General features: G+C 39.0%; 1 protein-coding gene across 3 annotated transcripts in view; it reads left to right on the top strand.

Moving 5' to 3' along the window:
* Positions 1–22538, top strand: part of SPAG6 (sperm associated antigen 6) — a 42672-nt gene extending 20134 nt beyond the window's left edge. The window contains exons 5-11 of one of the 3 annotated variants that reach the window (XM_064505945.1): positions 2483–2688; positions 3596–3769; positions 6207–6359; positions 8743–8934; positions 9955–10071; positions 12824–12969; positions 19814–22538. In XM_064505945.1, coding sequence (XP_064362015.1) covers positions 2483–2688; positions 3596–3769; positions 6207–6359; positions 8743–8934; positions 9955–10071; positions 12824–12969; positions 19814–19832 — 1007 coding nt within the window. In that variant the 3' untranslated portion in view covers positions 19833–22538. The other 2 variants (XM_064505944.1, XM_064505943.1) reach the window with 2 other exon arrangements.
* The last annotated feature ends 539 nt before the right edge of the window (positions 22539–23077 follow it).

Raw genomic sequence — 23077 nt, 5'->3', positions numbered from 1 at the left:
TCTTTGACTAATTCTTTTTTTTAAATTTCTACTGGAAAAGTGTATTTTCTCCTTTAACTCTTTCTCGACCTGCATTTTTTTCCACATATGTCTGTATTCTGTAACTGAATAGCAAAGTTTGATGTGTCCTTTGGTGTATAGTTAGAATTAAAGACATTCTGCCAAGTGGGAAGTCTCCTTTTTGGAGACTTTTCCTGAGTCTCCTTTTGAGGAAAAAAATCCTGCAATTATCATAGAATCATTTCTTCTTAGAGTCATGGTTTTGGGATGAGCTTGTGGGTGGGTGGGTGATGGGAAGATACATATTTTCTTTTGTCCCTGCCTCAGCTTTCCCATTCTTCTGTCAGTCCATTTACTGCTTGTTTGTCTTTGCCACATGATCCAGTCCTACATGTGGTAAGTTATTAGCCATGCCTCTTATAAACATTACTGGAAGAACAAACATTTAATTAAACATGACCAACAGTAACTAGCAGCATTTATATGATATCAGACTTGTAAGAAGTGATTTAAATTGAATCAGATTTAGTTTGCCCTTTAAAAGTATTTTGTACAGATATTTTTACATGCCTGGGCTTAGCTGTGACCTTAAGGCGTTGCTCTTTCTCTAGCTACTTGCCCTTCATGATTTCAGATGATAAGGAATCGGAGAGACCCATTCTTCTAGTATGATCCTGTACCTCTTGACATCATTTTCCTGATATTAGCATCTCCTTGGCAGACTATAGGCAATTGCAATGGTTGCTTTGAAGGTGCCCGTGATGCACGGTCCGTAACTGGGTACTCAGATGGACTAAGATATTCATTGTTATAATTTTTCTTATCCTCTAGCTGACCTTTGGTCAGTAGTTCATTATGTATTTCTCTTGGTCAGTGTACAGCATCAAAATACATTTTTGAAGAGATCAAGTATGTTTTTTTCCATGGAAAATTGAATGTAGCTTATACCACTGATACTGTTTAGCTATTTGTCAGATACATTTGCAGGTATGTTTTCAGGTAAATTTTCTTTCAAATTTGTAAAAATGCAGGTACAGGTTTTTGTTGAAATCCTATGATTTGTGTGTGTTTGAAGGGTGCACACTCTACATTTTCAGCCAAGCAGTTCTTTGAAAAGCGAACCTTGAAGGGCTAATTTTCGATTAGTTTATTAAAAATTACTTCATTATTTATTAAAGATTTGTAAAGTAATATTTATACTTTGCTTAAAATGTATCATGCGAAATAACATACAATGTAAATATTTGACTTATTGTGTGTATTGGAGTATGTGGCTATAATTCACTAATTGAAAATAAATCTGGTCAGGAAGTTTATTTGGATATTAACAGCCTAATGATGACATGACTTACAGATTTCATGAAAAACTGTATTAGTCTATGTATATTTAATGAAGTATGCTCTATTTTTTTAGTATGAAAATCTCTTTATTGAAGAACTATAAATCAAAAGCTAAGTTAGAGTCTTAAAATACAATAGCCATATGTTGCCATGGTGCTGTAAGTCAAGATAAATGTTGAAGATAATAATGGATATGCATAATAAGGTGTAGCAAAACTGTATGAAGAACCTAATAGATTATTGAATCTTACATGATTTTTACCACTTTTTAACACTATTTTAAAATAGCGCAGATTGGCTATAGTATGAATTTTGCTTGTGATATCCAGTAATTTCTTTTTTTTGGACTGTGATTAATGCTGCATATAATGAAGAGAGCTAATGAATTTCTAATAGTGTAATTTTTGTCCATGTCAGCTAATCATATGTTCAGGGTTTTTTGCTTCTTTTAGTTAAGGTGCAGATAGTTAAGGATATTGTACTAAACTTGGACATACAATATCCCACTGATGATATTTCTCATTTGTCTAAGTGTGCATGATAACATTTTCATGTCATTAAAATATAAATTCTATCTTTTCCTGTGTTTGGTAGCAAAGCCTAGTTTTGGTCAACAAGCTCCATTTTTCCAATCTTTTATGTAAAAGAAATCTTTTATGTATGTTTTTTTAATTTCTGTTTTTGGCATTTGATCTATGCTAATATCTGCTTATCATTTAAAGAGGGTAAAATGCTCTCTAATTAGGTGGTTGGTAAAATTTTGGTACTTTGGCTTTCTCTGTTGTTGTTAGCCGTGCATAAAATGCTTTCCTATTGATCAGTGTAGAATAGCCAGGGTTTAAACAGCTGACATCTGCTTACTTTAAAAAAAGAAAAAGAAAACAGAATAACAAACCATTTCAGCCTAATCTACCTCAAATGTGTGCATGTAAATGGGGGCCCATCTATTGACCTGCATTCTTTTCAGTTGTGGATTGGTCCACACGGTTTATGAAACCAGGAGGGCTGATTTGAAATGCAGATGTCGAGACAGTGAACTACACCCTCCCCTTTTTCCTTTGCTGTATCTGTCAGGGTGAAAAATGGCTTGCACAAGGGTCACTCACCCATACTCACTTAATTACTTTCCTTGGACCTACAGAACTGTCACAAGCTGTGGTGGATGCAGGAGCTGTTCCTCTTTTAGTGCTCTGTATCCAGGAGCCAGAAATTGCTTTGAAAAGGATTGCTGCTTCAACTCTCAGTGATATTTCAAAGCATTCTCCAGAGTTAGCACAGACAGTAGTGGATGCAGGAGCTATCGCTCACTTAGCTCAGATGATCCTGAACCCTGATGCTAAACTGAAGGTACATTTCAAAATTATTTTTTTATCTCAGTTATGCCAGTCATTGCTTAATACTGAATCAGACACTCATCTGCGTATGTATTTAGAAAGCTCTTGTTTCAGACGTTATCAAAATGTAACTACACAGTCAGTGACAGAGAGAGTTCTGAACATATTCACAGTTAGTTGTTCGATAAAATCTGCTGCTCTATAAGGAACAACTAACCTAATCTTTAAAGTGTATAGAATTTATAGTGAAATTTTTAGAATTATATAGTACCATGTGAAGATTCTGGTCTGATGCATAAAAGTCTGTCCTTTAAGATTTTCTAACATATTTCAAATAGATGTAATTTGCACAAGCCAGTTACAAAAATGGATTTTACACACTTAAGATTATACTATAAAGTTGTTAGTATTAAATGTGTTACTATGTTTTAGAATGCACTGTCTGATAGCCCTTGTTGAAGATTTTGTCACTAGTTTAATTGACAAAAAATATGTTTAATATATTTTTCCTGTCTTACTCTAACAGAAACAGATGACAACATAAAAATGCCACTTCTAAAAAGCAGATAAAAATTCTTTAGTATAAGGTCTGATGGATCAAATTTATGCTATGCAGCTAAGTGTAGTTTCAGTAGATTTCTCTAAATTCTTTTCAATTATAGTTTTAAATGGTATATAATTTTTTTTATTACATAGCAAGCTTGAATGGGATAAAACAAAGGAGAAACTTTTATTCAGGAACCAGTGAATGTTCTATGCCATTATATTCGTGCATGAATTGATTCAGTGAATTGTAAAATAGCTGTAATTGTTTTCCCTATCCTGCTTTGTTTTCCTTGATGCAATAGATTCTTGTGTGCAGGAGTGTGTGTTGCAGGCTGTTTTATGTTGTTCATTTTATAACAATTTTTATTTACTAGCGTCAGGTGCTGTCAGCTCTAAGCCAAATAGCAAAGCATTCAGTGGATCTTGCAGAGTTGGTGGTTGAAGCAGAAATTTTCCCAGTTGTGCTCACATGCCTGAAGGACTCAGATGAATATGTCAAGAAAAATGGTGCAACTTTAATTAGAGAGATAGCAAAGCACACGCCTGAGGTAAAACCTTGAAAATGCAAATACAAGGTCATATCATTAGGTTTTATACTTTATTTAAAATATAGGATTATTCTGTCATTTGCTTTTTGAAAGGGAGAGCAAATAGCTGTTTGGCTTTTTTTTTGGAAAAATGTGGAAATGCTTGCTGATGTTATGAGATGCGCATTGAATATGAATTGGGTTAGGAAACTGGGGATCATATAATGTATACCTGGATACTTCACTCTATCAGATATCAGTGCAGAGAAGGAGTTTTAGGCTGACAGTACTGTCAGCCCTAGACATTTTAAAAAATCATGAATAGAGCCTCACAGAAGTCCTAATACTGACTTACAGATCACAAGAACGTGTTTTAACAATAATACATGGTATGTATCTTTTTTTAATGTTTTGGGCTGCAGGGATCATGTTTTCATTATTTTTTCAATGACAATGAAAGTCAAAAATTCATTTTTTTTATTATTAAACTAGTGGTAGTTTCTTGTATTAGCTTGTCTCTCTGATCTGGGTCCCAGCATTTGCATCTTTTTTGACAATAAGAGATATGGGAAGGGGGGATGTTTGCCAAAGCAAATACGAAATAAACAGGCAAAAATTGAATAATTACAACTATGTGAATCTATCAGATCATAGAATCAATTAAAAGGCTCTAAATGAAACTTTGGAATGAAATACAAACAACATAATATTGTGGAATACACTAATGCTGAACACAACCCTTCCAAAATCATGCTTCTAGCTCCGCAGTTGAGAAGTGTTTAAACATGATGGTTGTGCTGCTGTTTCTTCAGCCTGTTGGTTATTAAGCTGTTGGTTATTAAGAGTTAGGCTCTTGTCACAGTTTCTGCTTTCTCTCTGCACCTCACGATGGACGCAACTTTACTTTCTCAAACAAGTGGAGAGATGATGATTTCCAAAGGCAGGCACCAGAGTTAGAAGCTAGAGGCCAGACTCGTGAGGCTCCAGATAGAGTCGCAAGAGCTATTTGCGTGGGATCCCCTGTGCAAGGGGAACGGCCACTCTCGCAGCTCCCTAAGGAGCTGCAGAAAGCATCTGGGTGACTCTCCATGGAAAGTCTCAGTCCACGTGTTCGACCTCAGAATGCGAGTGAGCCCCGTGCGTCTCGGGGCAGCTCTGCTGGAGCAACACATGTTACAGCAAAGACAAATTGGCAACCGATATTTGTACTGTAGTCGGCTGTGTCCGGCCATTGAACACTCTGGCTTTTGGGTCTCTGCTTTCCAGCTGCATAGGCAATAAAATTCATGTGAAGGTCAGGATCTGAGAGACTTGTAGAGGGGTGTGAGGCTCACAGCAGCAGGGACTGTGTCCACATAGGAGCGCTATGTATTGAAGTGCACATGGCTGCGGGCAGACGTGGGACATGGCCCTCAGCAGCTGCAGTTCGCAGTCATGTGAACAGGTCTTCCTAAGTAATAGCTTTAAATTTCATCTGGATGTTTCATGAATAAAACAATCCTGTTTTAGTGGCTTCAAGGCTACAGTGGATTTCATGTTCACAGAAGTCAACTGGATTGGGACTCCAAATGGCTAAGCTTTGTGCATTTAATTCTAACTTTTAAGAATGTTTCTTTTGCTTTGAAAACTTTGTAAAAAACATGATTATACCTAGCAATATACCAGGAAATAATAACAGTATGAAATCATGTTAATTTTTATGCATTGTTGATATCATGTGTCCTCTACTGCTGTCCCTCAAGTGATGTGAGAAGTGATACCATTTAGAAAAACACATGTAGCATAGCTTTATCTATACAGTAGGCATCAAAGACTATAGATCTGTTTATCATTTATAGCAAGGCTCTAAAGCTCCGTTGCCCATCAAGTATGTTGCCTGGACACCTCTTTTAGGGTGCTATAGCATGGCAGAAGGGTGTAGTCCCAGCCAGTTTTGAGCAGTCATGACAGTTGTTTTTGGCTTTGTGCCTCTGTGGGGAGGGATCCACAAGGGCTGTTAGGCAGCCGCAGAGATTATCCTGTGTGCAGGTGCCAGAAGGAATGGGCCTTTCCCTCTGTCCCTCCACAGGCCATCTGATGTTGGCTCAGAAAATAAGCGGGCACTGGCATAAAAGAATATGTGGCTCATCTTTAAAGTCATTCATGTATAGGCTTTCATTGCTTGATTCCTTGTTGGATACTCATGGAGTTGAAATTATGTTATTCCGTGCTATTTGGCATCAGGAATTCAGGATCCTGATTTCCTTGCTGTAAAGTCAATCACAAACAGTGTAGTGAAACAGTTTTGTTGCCGTGGACTTCGTGGTGCACTCAGTGCCCAGCAATGAGTGTGATGCATCAGTCGTATTCCAGCTTTATTTTGTAAATCAGGGGTGATACAGTTAAAGACTCCTCTAATGTAGTGCTTTATGCCTGTAGATACTTTGCAGTATCTGATCTCTTTCATTTATCTTTTCAGCTTTCACAGCTTATAGTAAATGCAGGTGGAGTCGCTGCTGTAATTGATTGTATTGGCAGCTGCAGAGGGACTGTCAGACTGCCTGGCATCATGATGCTTGGCTATGTAGCAGCTCATTCAGAGAACCTGTCAATGGCAGTGATCATCTCCAAGGTTAGCTATCACTTTGTCTTCTTCCTATAATTCTTCAGTGATATTCTGAGAAAGAGACACAAATCCACATAGGCAGACCATGTATTCAGAGACAGAATTATACACTTGCTGTTGATGAATGCACTTTTTAATAATATTGTCACTTGCCATGTCTGAAAATCTGTGGCACCTGGTCAAACTGAGTCCTTATGAAGTTTAAACTTTTGTAAAATGTTGTGATGGATTAGTTTGTGAACATCCATTTGTACTCCAGTAAATGATTCCTCTGTGTTGCAATTGCTCAAGTACAGAAAATAAGTCAGTGAATTTCCATGATCTGTTTTCTCTTAAAATGAATATTTGTGGCTACATCTAAACTCGTTTTGAAAGAAGAATGTTTAATGGCACATTTTTCATTGCACAAGCATGACTTTGCTAGTACTTCTAGAGTATTCTTGCAACAGAATTCTTCAGACTTGTAAAGATCTTGGTTTCTGAAATGTAGCATAGTTTGATTCCATTGTGCAAGTGATATTTCAAATGAGATAAGCTTGGTGCTATACATTTTCAGGTTTAAATAAATTCTGCTGAGCAATAATACAGAAGGGTGAGAATTTGTAATATCTGCAATAGGTGAAATTAGTGCCTGACATAATATTCTGGTGTGAATAATGTTAACTATAAAATGGCAGGAGGAAGGACGTAATTTCACTGGGCATTGTTGGCCCATTCTTACACTATGTCAGTCATTTTAAATTTACTGTCTGAATGGAAACAATGAAACAATAAAAACTGAGGAATAGAAATGTTGCCTAATAGGAATGCAAGGTAAAAAATAGCAATTGCTACAACATAACATTAATAATTATGCACAATGGGTAGAATTGCTCAAAAATAGTTCTCTTCTGCATTTGAAAAGTTGAAGAGCAACACTTCTGGCTCACCCTGCTCTGGAGGCCCCTCTTCTCTGGAGGTGTCTGTGTCTCTCCACTGACAATAGTTTGGGATGCCTAGAGCAAATATGCTTCTGCTGTTAAGTGCTTCAAGTTACGTGGAATGAATCTAGGATTAAGTTGATAAGGAAGCAGCTAACTGACAAAATTTGAGGAGTATTAATGGTTGCAGCCAGAACTGAATGGAAGTGCAGTGAGAGATTTGCAAACTCTCATGACATTAAAGATTTTCATGAATGATCCTCAAAACCTTCCATGCAAACTCCAAGCCCAGTTTTTAAAAATTGTGTTCCAGATGAAGCCGAGCTTTATGGGGTGGTACGTAATGCTGAGGGCATGGCTTGGTGAACTGGGACCATTTAAAAGGAATGCACTTTGGCGTAACCAGGTGCAGTTACACATCTAAGATGATATGGTTAAAGACATACTTGATATGGTGTAAAGATGTACTGAAGGACTGTATCCTGGAAAGGATGAATTCAGAAACATGTTTTTTTGGGGTCAAAATGGACAAAGACTTCAGTGTGGTCTTCTGCAGCACTGTGGCAAAAATGATAGTTCAATCCTTTGATGTGTTAAAGAGTGGAAGATGAAGCATTACTGGAAGAGAGAGGTTAATCTGTCTGTAGTACTAGTAATACCACACTGGAGTAGTGTCTACAGTTCTCTTGTCTGCATTTGAAAAGAATCCTGAAAAAACTGAAGAGGGTGCAGAAAAGACTCAAAAATGATTCAGGGGATGAAAAAGGTCTTCTAGTTAGAGTTACTGTACCCAAAGTATCATGGAATGACTCCTGTTTAAGTACTTCCTGGACATAAAATACCACCCACTGAATGGCTCCATAATCCTGTGTAGAAAGGATAAAGACTGTGACATGGAACCAGAAGAACTTCAGTTACAGCTGGATGGAAGTGAGGTATTCTCCATCCCTTGATGTCTGCAAATCAAGCCTTTTTGGAAGTTATTGGAGGAGACAACATGAGCTACTGGGTTCAAGAAAGGGTTTATGAGGTGAAATTTAGTGCTATGGATAGTGGCATAAAAAAGTTAGATGATTTAATGATTGAGCCCTTCTGATTTTGAACTTCTTTCACAGATTCATAAGCACTAGAATTTGTGTATTTCCCATATGACAAAACCAAAACATTTACTCTTAGTACAGCCTGAATTGCATCATGTATTGCTTGGATCCTTTAAAATTGATGTGTTAGCTCAAACTGCCTTCTGACATAGAGTATTGAATTTGTCTTTCAAGCTGTCTCTCAAGTGGATTTGTAAAGATTATTAAAAATTTTTGCTGTCATGATGTTTTAAAAAAACAAATGACAGCACTAGCATATGATCTGTTAGAGTGTAAATAGAGAAACATTTTCTAATGATCTGTATCAGTTTAAAGTTGTCCTTCCCTGGTCTAGATTTGTGAAGGTTGTGCTTTTGATGAATACTACAGGGAATACCACCGCTGTGTACCTGCTTGATGGAAGAAAATGAAGATCATATTAAGGCAGCAGCTGCTTGGGCCTTGGGACAGGTTGGAAGACATACTCCTGAGCATGCACGTGCTGTGGCAGTAGCAAATGTGTTACCCACACTGCTTTCTATGTATATGGACACACACAGTTCAGAAGATCTTCAAGTGAAAGCAAGTATATTCCCCATGTCTGCAATATGAGATATTTATTGTAACCAACAGGTATAAGTGCTTGAAAACTGCTGAATGGTATGCACTTTTATTGACGTTTGCTGAGACAAATTTCCTGGGTGGAGGGTGCCAGAGAGGTTTTGGATCATTTATTAGGCATGGCTGGTCCTGATGCGTGTGCATGTTGCCAAATCATATGATACAGCCACAGCTGCACAGTCCCTCAATTCCTTCTTCACAGTTTAAGTCAGACCTGCTTTCTCCCTGAAATGCTATAATTTTTCATAATTGTCTTCTAGCACAGGAGCTAGTAGAGTTGGAATTTGTTAAAGTATATTTTTGTGCAACAGTAAATGAACTGACTTAGAAGTGTAATATGACAGGATATGGTCTCCCATATTGTGCTGTGCCCTTTTACATTCCACTGGAGTATAATAAATTCCAGAGCTGTAAAATAAGAAGACAACTTTTGCATAGTCATTTTTAGTGGTCACCAAAATATCAAGGCTGAACCTATAATGCTAAGGAGCCAGCATCATGTCTCTTGTTCAGAAACTAGGCACTGATATACAACTGCTTCTCTCTTTCTCTCTCTGCCTGGATGGCAGTGCACTGTGCTGCTATCCCAGACCAGCAGGCTCTCCTAATAAGCCACCTCTAAAATACAATCTTTTAAAATATGGTTTGATTTAACTTTCTTATTATATTACAGTACTTCAATTTACTTAAAGGGCCTGCTCCTGCTTCCATTGTAGTAAAAGGAAAATTGCCATTATTTTGACCGTAGATAACATCATAAGTATATGATGCACTGTAGGTTTTGAGGTTTAATAAATCTAAGTAGAAAATTGATTCTTCATTAAGTAATCTGATGGATATCATAGTTTTTATTCAGAAAATGGTCTTTGAGAATTCTGATCAATTTGCTTTTCTGATCAGACTTCAGTGATATGTATCTTGAATTCTTGTTGTTGTTTCATTGACATCTTAACAGCAAAATTTTACTTTGCATTTCAATAGACTAAAAAAGCCTTAAAGAACATCCTGCAGAAATGTACGTATCTTCCAGCACTTGAGCCTTTGCTGCATGATGCCCCTCCCAATATTCTGAAGCATATTGTTGGACAGTTCAGCAAGGTAAGAACGAGCTCTACTTGATAGGTAACAGGTTAATTGTTTTCCATTTAGCAGGGAAGTTGCCATTCCAAACACGAAGTATCCCTAAAGGCAGTCTCAGTTGTTTTCTCAGGATCCCCAAGCATCCCTTTCAGAAGCAGCTTGGAGCATCCTGCTCTTTTGTCTGAAAAAGCTAGATACTTTTTTATCTGGAACTTGTCATAATTCATTCTAGACAGAGGGAAAACAGTTGTTTATAAGCAAGGTGGGTTTTTTTCTCCTTACCTCTGGGATTAAGTGGAATATTAACCCTCATGCAAATATTTCTGCTGAGCCAATGTATCATATAAATCCAGGTCACATCTGTTTTACACAAAGTGCAAGTGGTCTGTACAGAAGTGACTTAAATCAGGCATTTTATAATAATGTAAGGTAAAGGCTTTCTCATTTCTGTCCTTACTAATTTTCAGTTCCAATAATTAAAGAAGTGCAAGAATCCCAGATCTTTTCATATCCCTCTCAAAATTTGAAACTGTTTATTATTAACTAATTTGCTGATTTGAGCGCAGCATGTAGAAAGTGATACAATTTAATCAAAATATTTCAAATTATGAAAGTAATTTCTGACTAATCAGGAGATTTCCAGTGTCTGCTATGTTTGCCTGCTGCTGGGAATCCTGCTCAACTACAGACCATTCTTTTGTGAAATACTGTACAGTATAATCTATTAGGAGGGAGTACGAGGCTCTCTTGGTGAGGTGCTCTTTCTGGAAATGGCCAGATGAAACACTCTAGAAATTATTCAGTTCTGATTATCACAGATCTGAAAGCAGTACTGTTTATATTCCTGGCTAGATTGCTCTAGTTAGGTTTGCCTGGTCATCTTGCTAAGTCTGTACAAAGAGATTTGTTCAGAATCCAATGCACTTTGCTTCTGTGTGGAACTATTAATGAGTTGAGTGCATAGTAATTGGTTACCCAGGGTATAGATTTGAATGTCATTCAGTGTTGAAGTGGCTTTTCACCTTTCGTTTTAGCTGATGTTTTGTTTTGTTTCATTTTTCTTCTCTTCCTACATTACATTAAACAAACTATACTTGTCTGGTGTTTGCTCTTCTAATGTATACATTTAAAATTAAGTTCTCTGTAGCAAAAGCATTTGTGTTTCCTGCACCGTAACTTAGAAATTTCCTATTCTTAGACCTGAGAAGTGCTGCTTCTGTTGGCTTATTTATAGCACAGTAAAAGCCTTACTTTCTGTGCTGCCCTTCAGAGTGGGAAGCTATCTGTTCTGCAGTATCTGGTGCTGCACTGTGTCATTTGAGCATTACCCTTCTCAGGGTCTTTGCAGTGCTCTGCTGTCTCAGTTCGGGCTGGCAGGAGGGATTGTGTCTCAGAGGTGCTATCTATCTTTAGGGCCTCTTCCAAGAGAGTTTTCTGCTCTCTTACCCAGCCTGAGAGTCCCAGTGTGGAGGAGGAAGGCAGGGGAAGGGCTGTATCCTGTCTCACTGCTAGTCCTTCCTTGGCAGCTCTTGCTGTGGGAGGTATGTGGAAACAGCCGGTTTTCCAGTTCCCAGAGTGAAAAGATCCCGGTTGTTCCTGCAAAGGTTGTTCCTTGCGTGGAGCATGCTTCAGGGAGAGGGCTTGGTGCTCCCCTGTTTTTCTTTACCTGCTTGTTGATTTTGTACAGCCTAGAGGGACCGGAGAAATTAAGGCTGTTGGCTGATATGTGTGACAGAAATCTCATCCTTCTCTTCCTCCATCCTTCTAGGCAGTCCCGTCAACCTCAAAGGCTCCATTTTACGCAGAGATACAGTCAAATTTATGGCTTCATTTGTCCAACCAGTTTGAATGCTTACAAAGTGTTTTTGCCTACACAGTACATAACTCTCAGAGTCTCTTTTAAACCCATCTATGTTTTTGTAGTAGATGCAGCTGATATCTTGCATTATCTTTTTTATATTATTGCAGCCCTGTGGGCCCATGGACTACATGTTGTCATTCTCCCTTGCCTGGCCCAGCCCCCGCCTCCCTCCCCTCTGTCCTCTGGACAAAACTGCGTATTGGCATCACTCCGGGAGTGCAGAATGTATTGTCTGATCACTTCTGCTTCTCATCCCCTTTGGCTGCAGAAACTTAACATTTTTGCTTTTTGTGTGTGTATGTGTGTGTTTGTAAAAGGCTTCCATGACTACACAGTGTGCTGTGTGATTTTAATATCTAGGAATTTAATAGTAGCATGTAATGCCTCAAGGCTGCGTTGTTCATTTGCAAGAATTCTCAGTATTGTTTTCATGCAATAATCTATACTAGATCATTATAATGATATAAAATTCTGCTCTACAATTAAACTGTGGGAATTGACATAAGAGACCTGAATAACTTGGTTTAAGTGGAACAGATGCTGTTGTTATTCCATGTTAGTATTCTGTTTTTATTATCTATTTAATCTCTGCAATCATACTGTCTTTGTAAGAATAATTTAAAAAATATTATTTACATAAAGATAAATATTCAATTCAATATTTTTATATATGTTAGGTATTAAAGTACATGTTAAATTATGTTATAACCATAAAGGGCTGGTATATGATTTTATTTTTCCTGTCCAACTGCATGTGAAAATATAGTAGTCATTACAGAAGTTGCACCTCTGATGCATTCCATTTTATCTGTCCTCTGAATTAAAAACAAATAAACAATATTTGAGTCTAGTAGCACAAGGATTCCTCTTAAAAAATCATGTTTTTATTATGTACTTCTTTGTGTGTAGGTGCTGCCACATGACAGCAAAGCACGTCGTCTCTTTGTAACAACTGGTGGTCTTAAAAAGGTTCAAGAGATAAAAGCAGAGCCTGGGTCACTTCTTCAGGAATACATCAACACTATTAACAATTGCTATCCAGAGGAAATAGTAAGGTATGGAAAATCTAAACAATTCATATTTACAACATTGTTAGATGTTCTTCACAGGAACAACAGAAAGCAAGGATTTAAAATACAAATTTAACTCCTACGTGAATTTTGTTTTTATTAAACAGCATAACCTTTGGTTAGCTGCCCCACTAGTAACTGCAGCACTAACCACAAGAGTTAGATATGTACTTTGGAACACTTTCTCTTTTTTAATTATTTTGGGGATCAAATTTCTTTGTCTCTAAACAAAGCCCAAATAATCAGGCTCTTACAGGGAGCTAGGAGAAGTCAGTCCCACTCCATCCAGACAAAACGTGAGGCTTCAGCACAATCTTGCTCATAGTTGTGAATATTTGGGGGAAGTTCACTTTATCATGGTAACTCACCTGTGGGTTTCTCAGGCCACAAAATACAGGTATTAGTGGATCTTTGGTTGTATCCTTGACCTCCCTAAGAGCCTGTACACACTAGTGTATTCGGAGGCTCGTACTGTACAGAGGGTCCAGGGGCTCCGCTGCACAGTTGCTGTGCCCCAGCTGCCCTTCCTCCCCCCGCCCCCAGCCTCATCATGAGGCTTAAGTGTTATATAAAAGGACCATACACCAGCTGTCTGCACCAAGGTGAACTTTGCCCTTAATGAATACAGAAACACTATTAAATAGCTTACAGTCAAAATGTCACCATCCTAAATTGTAATAATGAGAGAAATGTCCTCCTGGATTCTAGATATCCATTTACCAGTCCTTCCCTCCATCAACACATCAAAAGGATGTTGTACTCTTGCACTCCCTCTACAGGCTCTGAAAATCTGCATTATTATTTTTAATTATAGCAACAGAGTTCTTTAGCTAATAGTAGCTACAAACTAAGTCATGCAAAATGAAGCCCTGTTTGTCTCCATGACAGAAAGTCAGTCAAGGCTGTCAAATGGACGAAAGCAAAATCATAAGGCAACTTCATTCTGCAGCTGCAAATATGGATACTTCAGAGGGAAAAGGGACATTTGCTTACACTTTTCTGGATATAATTAATGTTTATCTGTGTTACAGATGCTTTTTTTTCTGTAAACAAAACAAGGTTACTCAAGTAGGCTGTGATGTAATAAAAAAAAAAAGGCCCCTTCAAGCATCTCCTGCTTGCCTCTTTGTGCGGTAGAATGATGTTGGTTCCGCTCCCTGAGGCACAGCTGCTGTAATAAACTCCAGCTCTGGATTTGTCCTGGAGAGCTGTTATTTCAGGCTGTTTGCAGACTCAAGATGGTAACAATGCATTGAAAAGTTAGCTTTACAATCAGAAAACTAACAGTAGTTTTAAAAAGAATTACATTATGAAGAAATCATAATCATACAGAAAATGAAAATCAGCAAGAAGAATCGATCTTCCTTACTGTGAAAACATTGAGGATTTCTGCTTAAGTACATTTTAGGCATGCATTGCATGGAAGTGTGTTCCTCTCTCCTGATAGTTAAAGCTTTCAGCATTCAGAGATGACAACTTACATGCCTACAAAACCAGAAATATAGTGTGATTTATATTTTTAGAATAAAACAGCAATAAATTTCAGATACTCTGTTTAACCTGGAAAACAAAAACTAAATACAGCTTTGCTGACATTTGCGTGTTGGAAGCCCGCAGCTGGTCCGTTTTGAAACCCAGCTGGATGGCAGCCAGTCAGTAATGGCACCATAGGGTTCTGTCCTAGAGAAAATCTATTGGATAATCTCCACAATGAGCTGGCATTAGAGAAAGAAGGTGGTTGTGATAAAATTTTGTTCCAGAATCAGTCACTTGCATCAAAGTGAGCTTCATGTTCATTTTTGGGATGTGTGCCTATGTTTCATGGGCAATGGGAGAATACTCTCCTCTGGCAGCATATGGCTCTCTGTAAAGTCATGCTATTATGTTAAAGCCCGTAATTTCACAAGAAGTTAACATCTACATTTCCCAATAAAGACAATGCTGTTGGCTGCTGAGCCCATCTAAAAACTATCCACTTATCTGCATGCCCTAAAAGAAGCTAAGCATTTCTTTGAAAACCCAACTTCTAACTATAAATGATAACGTAAGATGAAAAGCAGATTCTTAAGCGCTGTCGGGGAATAAGTACAGTTCCTTGACCAATGTTAAATGCTAGGATTTTTCCTAATCAACAGAAGTATGAACAGAGTTTCATTACTTAGCACAGAACATGCTTTGTAGTCTAATGCATAAAAAAAAATGTTTTTCTTTCAGGTATTATTCCCCTGGATATTCTGAGATTCTTCTGGAAAGGGTGGAAAATTACCACCCAGTTTTATAAACCTCAATTTTTTTTATTAGAGCTGTATTTCACATTTATGCTTTTATGACTGCAATTCAAATATAACTGTTGAAACGCTTCCTAGATTGTGAAATCTCATTCTACTGTTTGAACCATTGAAAGAGCTCAGCACTTCCAGAAAGATATATTTTGTTCTGTATAAAATTACTGCAAATTTTTTGTTCCTTCTTGTTTTCCTCTAACTTCACTACCAGTTAATGCAGCATATATCTGGAATTTCAGGCAGGGGTGATGATTTATCACAGAAGCTTTGTAGAATCAGTCATTTCCTTTTCCTTCCACAAGAAATGTTTATGATTATCTGATTCAAATTTTAGCCTTCTCAGTACTTTATCCATTTTCCCCTTTTGCCTTTGTGTATTGTTTAGAGCTTCCCCAGCTTGATGAGGGGAAAAAGCACTTTTTCTAACTGTGGAATTCATTCTGCACTGAGATATCTTCTACCACTACGTTTCAGAAAGTGATTTGATTTTGCATCTCCAAACATGTTCGTAACTACAAAATAAAGAAGCAATGGGATATGATTATGATAAAAAGGCTGTATTCTGCATGATGCAGTGCAGGTCCATGCACTGGATAGTACATCTGCCAAAGTTGTCGTCATTAAGACGAGATTCACTGTAGAGGGATGGAGCAATGCATGGTTGGGTGTGTATATCTTTGTTCCTCTTGGAAGGGACAGAGTGAACTTGGGACTTCCACTGGCCCCACGGGAAGCACCCTGTGAGGTGCCACCCCGTTTGGCTCAGCAGGGCTTATGGGGCTCAGGAAAAGCTGAGAATTGCTCAGCTGCAGGAACACTGTTAGCAAAGTTTTGGGCACATAGAGAGGAAAGCTGAGGATACTTGACTCCACTGATTTGAGTGATGGGACTAAGGTTGCTCTGTACTTACTCTTCAAGAAGAGAAATTGCTGCAGAATTGAGTTCAAACACGCTTGGAACTTGGACAGTTTTGAACTTGGAGACCACATCCACCTGGAGGGTACTGGAGGTATTAACTCTTTCCTCTCTGTAGGACATTCTGGGAATATTTTTGTCCTGTTACATAGTCTGAAAAGACTCCTACATTCTGCTTACTCCTCTGGTGTACCATAGTAGCAGGGCGCAGCATACGGCCTGTTAGTATTCATTAACTGACATTTACCTTTTGGGGGGCTTTTTTTGTTCTTCTAACCATTTTTCTCTTCCTAGTATGTGGCATTTTTTCCCCCAAAGAGTAATAAACAGTGTTTCTGGAATGGGATGTTGAAATACTGGCAACTGCAGGGGGAAGACAATATTTGAAAACCCCTGCAGGAGAGAAACTTGTCTTACTTTTTTAAATGTATTAAATGAGTAAGATTATAAAGCAGAGATAGTCTCTTCTATTACTTGTAAAACAGGAGCAAATACTGCAGTTGGAAATGATTTAGAGTGGGTTTTCTCTGCCAAATTCTAAATTACTATTTTCTTTTATTCTTGTCAGCATCTTCTTCAGCAGTTTACAAAAGCCTTGATGGGCTATCTTGTGTTAAGGTTTAATTCTACAAAGGGCTGAGCTCCTGGTGTGAGGTCCTTGATGCTCTCCGATTCTGTTCAGGAGGAGCAGGGGATGCACAGTGCCTTGCTGTGTGGAGTCCTAACTGAGATGGAGACTGTTGGTATCATGAATGCTGATATGTAAACCATACCTGCTGGGTTCTTCCCTTAGCCCACAACTGAATGAACTCTTGGAACTGACTAACTTGTACCAAATGCCTTTTCTTTTCCTTTTTGGTATTTATATTCTGACACTGTCAATGCTAGAGCACTAGTGGAAGAATATTACAACAATCTTTTCACTAGACTTAATGCCCAATAATTTTTTGTACAGGCATTATGCATATTTAAAAATCAAATCCTGTACAATTTCTAATAGAGAATGTAATGCAATGGCTTCCAGGGAATCTCAAAGGATCTGAAGCCTTTATTTCCCCTAATAGAGCAGAAATGCTGTACGGGGCTGGGGGCAGTTGTGGTGCAGATGGGAGGCAGGGTAGGGCATGTACTCACAACTGCATCATGCACATGGGAGCACATGCCGCACCACACAATGCTAATGTACTCGTTTTGTGTGGAAAGAGCGAAGAGGCTACAGTCCCCTGACAGATGTGCTCCCGCTGTGTCAAACTGCGATGCACTGTAAGGATTCTACGCTTACATTTCAAAACCCAACAATTTGTTCACAGTCTTTTCAGCCTTCTGACTCCCGACAAAGGAAATGATTGCACAAGGCAAACCTTCAAAGTGAGTTGCTTGTGCAGCACGCCATCTAAACCAGACCTAGCATAAATATGTCTTTATAGCAGTTATGCAGCTTAATCCTCGGCCAGGGGAAGCACTGGGCCTCCTGTCGCAGGACTCTCTCCAGGAAGGTGCCACATCCCTTCAGGCGGCAGCAGTGAGGTGCAGAGTCCCCTCGCCCATGCTCAGAGACTCCCTTGGCTCTCCTTCATGGGCAGGCTGCTGCGCTGTATTGTACACGCACCTCATGGCTGGAGGCTTCCCTGGAGTCTGCACAAGGCTGTGTGGGTCTGCACGAGGCCTTACAGCGGCTTTATCACTGGTTTGTATTTCAGACTTACGTTACTAGAGCAAGCATTGCTTCCTTCTCTGTAGCGTTTCACTAGCTCTGATGTAGAGTGTTCCTGTCTCATCCTCTCATTTGGCTTAAGCAATCATCTAAAACTAGATTAATGTTTGTAATCGCTACTCTGGCAAGCTTCAACTATGTGTCATTTGTCTCAATTTCCTAGAATAAAATATAGATTTGCATTTTAATTCATTGTGTAAATGCTGTTTTCATGCTAATTTGTGACTGTTGTGTTAGGGATAATGAAGAACAGACTCATTTTAGAGCTGAGCCTGACACACCTTTGGATGTCTGTCTCACCTTACCACTCAGCAGTGCCTGGATTTCTCCCTCTTAGCTCAGGGACGTAGAAGAATTTCAAGTCAGAGTCCCTCTCACAGAGCTGGCTTATTAAGACACACAAACAAAAAGTAAGCCAGGACTTTGGCCTTGTAAGCAGAAGTAGATTTAAGCAGAGGGAGTCCTTTCATCATTTTACCAGTTCCTTTGACTCTAGCATGGGGACTTGCACCCAAGTCTTTGCAGATCTTCTCTGAAGGCCCAAGCCATGATTTTTTTTTTATGTTACTTCATATATTATTATATCTACTGGTGTAAGCTAGGGCCTTGAAAGAAGTGAATGTATAAATCTTCCATTCAGTGGATGGATTAACTGGCATACAAAAGCTCCCCTCTTTATCTGTGCCACCAGAAACCAAGAGGATCTGCAAATGGGAAATTCAAAGAGTTCAACTGTCACATGTATGATCTGTTCTGTGTTTCCAGAGGGATTTACCAAAGGATTGCTTTGTCTCATCTGAAGAAATCAATCTGCCGGAGACCTTCATTTTAACAAACAAACAAAATGTAGAAGCAAGTGAACAGAACTGGCGAAGGAGGAAATGAATCTCATTTTATGAAGTAAAACATGAAGTTACTGTAGCTAGGAGTTGGATGGGGTGCTGGTAGATCCTCAGTGTTGCTGATTTGGTCTAGGGGGTTGTGAATTAGCTTGGCCAGAAGGAAGTTTGAATTCTACAGATGTGGAGGATGTACAGCCTACAGCTTCTAGTAGTAATTAGAGTCCTCCCGTTTCTGAGCATTTAGAGGTGGCTGACTGCTGTCCCTTCACATGAGGGATCTGTGAAAGTATGCTTGCCTCTGTCTTCCTTAAGGGTGTCCAGTGCTTGCTTCAGTTTTAGATCTCACTATGTGAACAGGGTAGTAAGGATATACAGACTAGCACTAGATTGCAAAGCCAGTGATTTGCACTGACATAAGATTCACTTTATGGGCTTGGATAATCATTTCATCACCATATATATATTCTCTTCTTAGCTGTGACTTATCTGTTATACTCCTCTATTAACTTGCAGAAGTGTTGGGAGGCTTAATTCATGTGAGAGAGGCAGATACAGCAGGTTTTCACTTTGTAACTAACATCATGTTCACAAATGAAAATTATTCAAGAACCTTCAAAAATTTACCTAAGAAATCTTGGAGATGCTGATTTTTGTAATTCAAATTGAACTAAAAGCCAGTAGATTCTGTGAGATTCGTCATCTGATATGATTTGAAGGAATCCTAGAGAAAGAGGAAATTACAATGTCTCTCATGACTGTATTAAAACTATTGATGTCATTTTTGTCTAATGCTTAACTGTTAATATTGATGTTACTCTGCTATATTCTGCAGCCAGCTCTATAATTTAGCTAATGAAAATACTAATTACGTTATTACCGTTGTACTATAGTTCGAGATACTGCATAAAAGATTGAATTAGAAAATACATATAAGCAATACTAAAGCATATTTCGGTGATGAGAATGCCTTTTACACCAAAAAAACTGTTACTATATTGTGCTGTCTTTCACAGGGATCTACTCTCACTTGGGTTAAACATGTTCCTTAGTTGTCTGTGTTCTCTCCCACACAGAGGTCTGATCACAAGGTAGCTGAATGCTTCATGAAGAGCTGAGCACCATCAAGGTTGTTTTCTGTAGTGGAAACCAGTTGTGTTCAGTGTTGTGCACTAGCAGGCTGTGGACAGGAACAATGTGAATGGACTGAAGTTGTCATCTTAACAGATTTCCACAGAGATTTTGACAGCTTTCTCTTTCTCGATAAGAACACATTCATTCTGACTAATTCCTATCTCCAGTGTGAGCTGGGGCTGTTCTATATTTTATCCCTTTTATCACAAAAATCAAATTTTTTGGGGGAGATAGCTTGTTAGATTTCTTCCTTTAAATCAAAGTTCTTGATTATTTTTGCATCAAAATCAGTGGCAAAACTCTTCATAATCTTGTGGCAAGATTTGTGCCCTTTGTTCTCAAAGAAAAATTTTGTCTTCATTGATACAGACTTGTGTTTTATCACTGTTCTTGTATTTATAATTAGGTCTGATGTTCTCTGTGCATGTTCACCTCTATATATTAGGTCAGTGTTAAAGCTGTTGTCAACCTGCAAGCTTGGATTACTACCAAGATTCAACTTTTGTTGCCCAACAGTGCTATAATTATATTATAGTCTATTGGAAAAAAAAAGGCAACATAGAGGTCTCATGGAATTATGTTTATGAGAAGATTGAAGCTTGCAATATCATTAGAGCTCTGAGACAGGTTTATAGCCTTGTGCACAGTATACTTGTGTTGGTTTAGACACAGTATTTATTTGGTCACACCCAGCCAAATGTTTCCTTACTAAATTAAAATAAATGCTGGTTAGTTCAATGAATTACAAAGATATATAGCATAATTTCAGGTTCTCAAGTCACAGAAAATGAGCCCCAACAACAGAAATCAGTAGAGGATCAAAAATGATGGATATACTAGAGTGAATATGAACAAAGAGGGAAGGTAGTTTACTGAGTTAAGTTAAATTTTTATGACTCAAGCAATGTATAAAATTTGGAAAGAACAGCTCCTATTTGTAGTCTGTTCTGACATTCGTGCAGGCCCTCCCCATATAAACACACAGATGCCCTTGCAAGCATGGTCGATTGAGATGTAAACATAACATCTTCTATCCTTACTTTCACAAGACTTTCCCCTGTAAAGCATCTTTAATGCCTCTTGGCAGTGGGAGAGCAGGTCATTGGCAGGTCCTCTGCCCATTAATGCCAGTTTTATGGTACTAATTTCCATGAGGGTCAGCCAAATCCCACCTGATTCCCATTGCGGTGAGAATCAGGCCCTGGATCGATGTCACCTCTGCTCCTTTATGCCACAAACAGCCCTGCTTCTTGCTGGAAACAAAGCAGAAGTGATTAAATGACTTTTTTTTTTCCTTCCCCAGCAGTGCTTTAAATGGGAGGATAGCAGGAAATATTTCCAGAATTTTGGGGGAATGGCTCAAGGTCTGTGTGTGTAGAAGACTGCATCTCCTGCTGTGTGGGGGATGAGTCAAGCTAGAGGAATTAGAAGAACTGGTGACACACTGGTGGTGCAGCAGTTACCTGCTTTGGGAAGTGAACATGTAGGGAAGTTGCAAGTTTTCTGTCTCAGTGTTGAGTAATGCCTCTGTGTTGTAGTGATCTTCCAGAGCTGGCTGGGGCTTCTCCTTGTGTCTGCTCCTGCCTTGGGGCAGGCACTTGTGCCTGGTCTGTGCCACGGCAGTGCTGCTGCTCATGCCAGCATGACGCTGCCTTGTGATTCCTACAGGCATTTGTGCTCTATGGGAACTGAAACGAGGCTAACTTCAACAATTCTGCCAGACGTTTAGCAATACGAAACTCTCTTCTGTTCAGTCACTCCAGAGGAAATCCTATCCCAGCTTATTTGTGAGGACTGTGAGAGCTTGGGGCACACCAGAAAATGGGGCAGCGTGAGGCTTCCAGGAGACCAGGCATTGGAGCTGTGCTCCTCGCCTGCAGTCATGGCCACGGAGATGGGGCTGATGCCTGTCTGGCCTTAACTGCAGGGCTGGCTCCCCACCCCTGCCCGGCCTACACGTCCCGGGCAGCGTGAGCTGCGGGTCCCATCCAGCCACGGCGCACAGCCCTGTCTGTTTGGGCCTGGCATGGGGAGGACCTCCTCCTCCTGCTTACGTGTCAGGGGGCTGTGGAAGGCTTCACTAGTGCTTCGAAGCTGAAAACTGCCATGCGAGTGCTAAGTGTTATTACTGTTTTCTGAGCTGATCAATGTGTGGCTGACCTTAATTCATTTTCTTGTGGTAATTCCCTTGGTTAAAGTGGAGAAAATGAAGCATTTTGATGACAGTGTTTTAAGAAACTGCCATTTCAGAAGTTATAGCTGTGCCTGTGATGCATCGCCCCGTCTGACAGCAAGGGTGCGAAACCTGGCTTTCACTCTGAGGTGTGGAGTTGCTGTTTGGATCATTTCCCCTTATTTATCCATCTTTTTATTCAGCCATGACCTACTAGTCACAAAATCTGTTAAAATTTTGCCATCGACTCCAGTGAACATGAGGTCATGCATCACTATCTTAGGCCTAAAAAAAACCACCAAAACCCTCTCACAAAATGTTTTTTTTAAATCCCAATGTTGTGTTCACGCGAGCGTAGCTAGCAGTGGGAATGTTTGATAAATTTTCTGTTTCATTTGTGATAGAAGATTGCTCTAGCAGCTGTTTTATAACAGTTTAACTACTCTGACCTAAGTGACAGTTCTTAAGAGATTAAAAACTTAAAGATGAAAAAAGTCCAGTATTGTCCTCGTTTTTTGCATTTCATGTGTTTATTTTTTAAACTGATTTTGAAACTGCTTTATAAACAATTTGAGTTCATCTGCATAATGTAGATGAGAGAGGAATGAATGCTGGTTTACTGCAGCTTGTTCTGTGACCACCTGAGAAAAATGAGTCTTTTAGCCTGTTGAACATCATCCGGAGTTAAAACAAAATGTGTTCTCAGCCAGATTCCTTCTCTGTGAAATGAAACAGAGCGGCATCTCTACACAACTAAAAAGAGGACACAGAACTACAAAAGAAATCCCAAATCTGTATTTTGCTGGCTAGCTGGAGAATTTTCTATAATCTTCATGAAAATTATTTGAATCTTGAGGGATGGCTATACCTCTCCCTCCTCCCAACCTGAGCAGTCCAAACGACCAGACCTGGAGAACTTTTTAGATATTGCCAAGTCACCTGACAAGGTTCTAGAGTGAAAAGCCCTAGTAATAGCTAGTGAAGGAACTAAAAAAAAGAAGCTGTAAAAAGTAATTTGAGAAAATTCAATAGT

Source organism: Dromaius novaehollandiae, chromosome 2, assembly GCF_036370855.1.
Source record: "Dromaius novaehollandiae isolate bDroNov1 chromosome 2, bDroNov1.hap1, whole genome shotgun sequence".
Lineage (NCBI taxonomy): Eukaryota > Metazoa > Chordata > Aves > Casuariiformes > Dromaiidae > Dromaius > Dromaius novaehollandiae.
The sequence above is the reverse complement of the archived record's forward strand: the minus strand, read 5'-3'. Positions and strand labels throughout refer to the sequence as shown.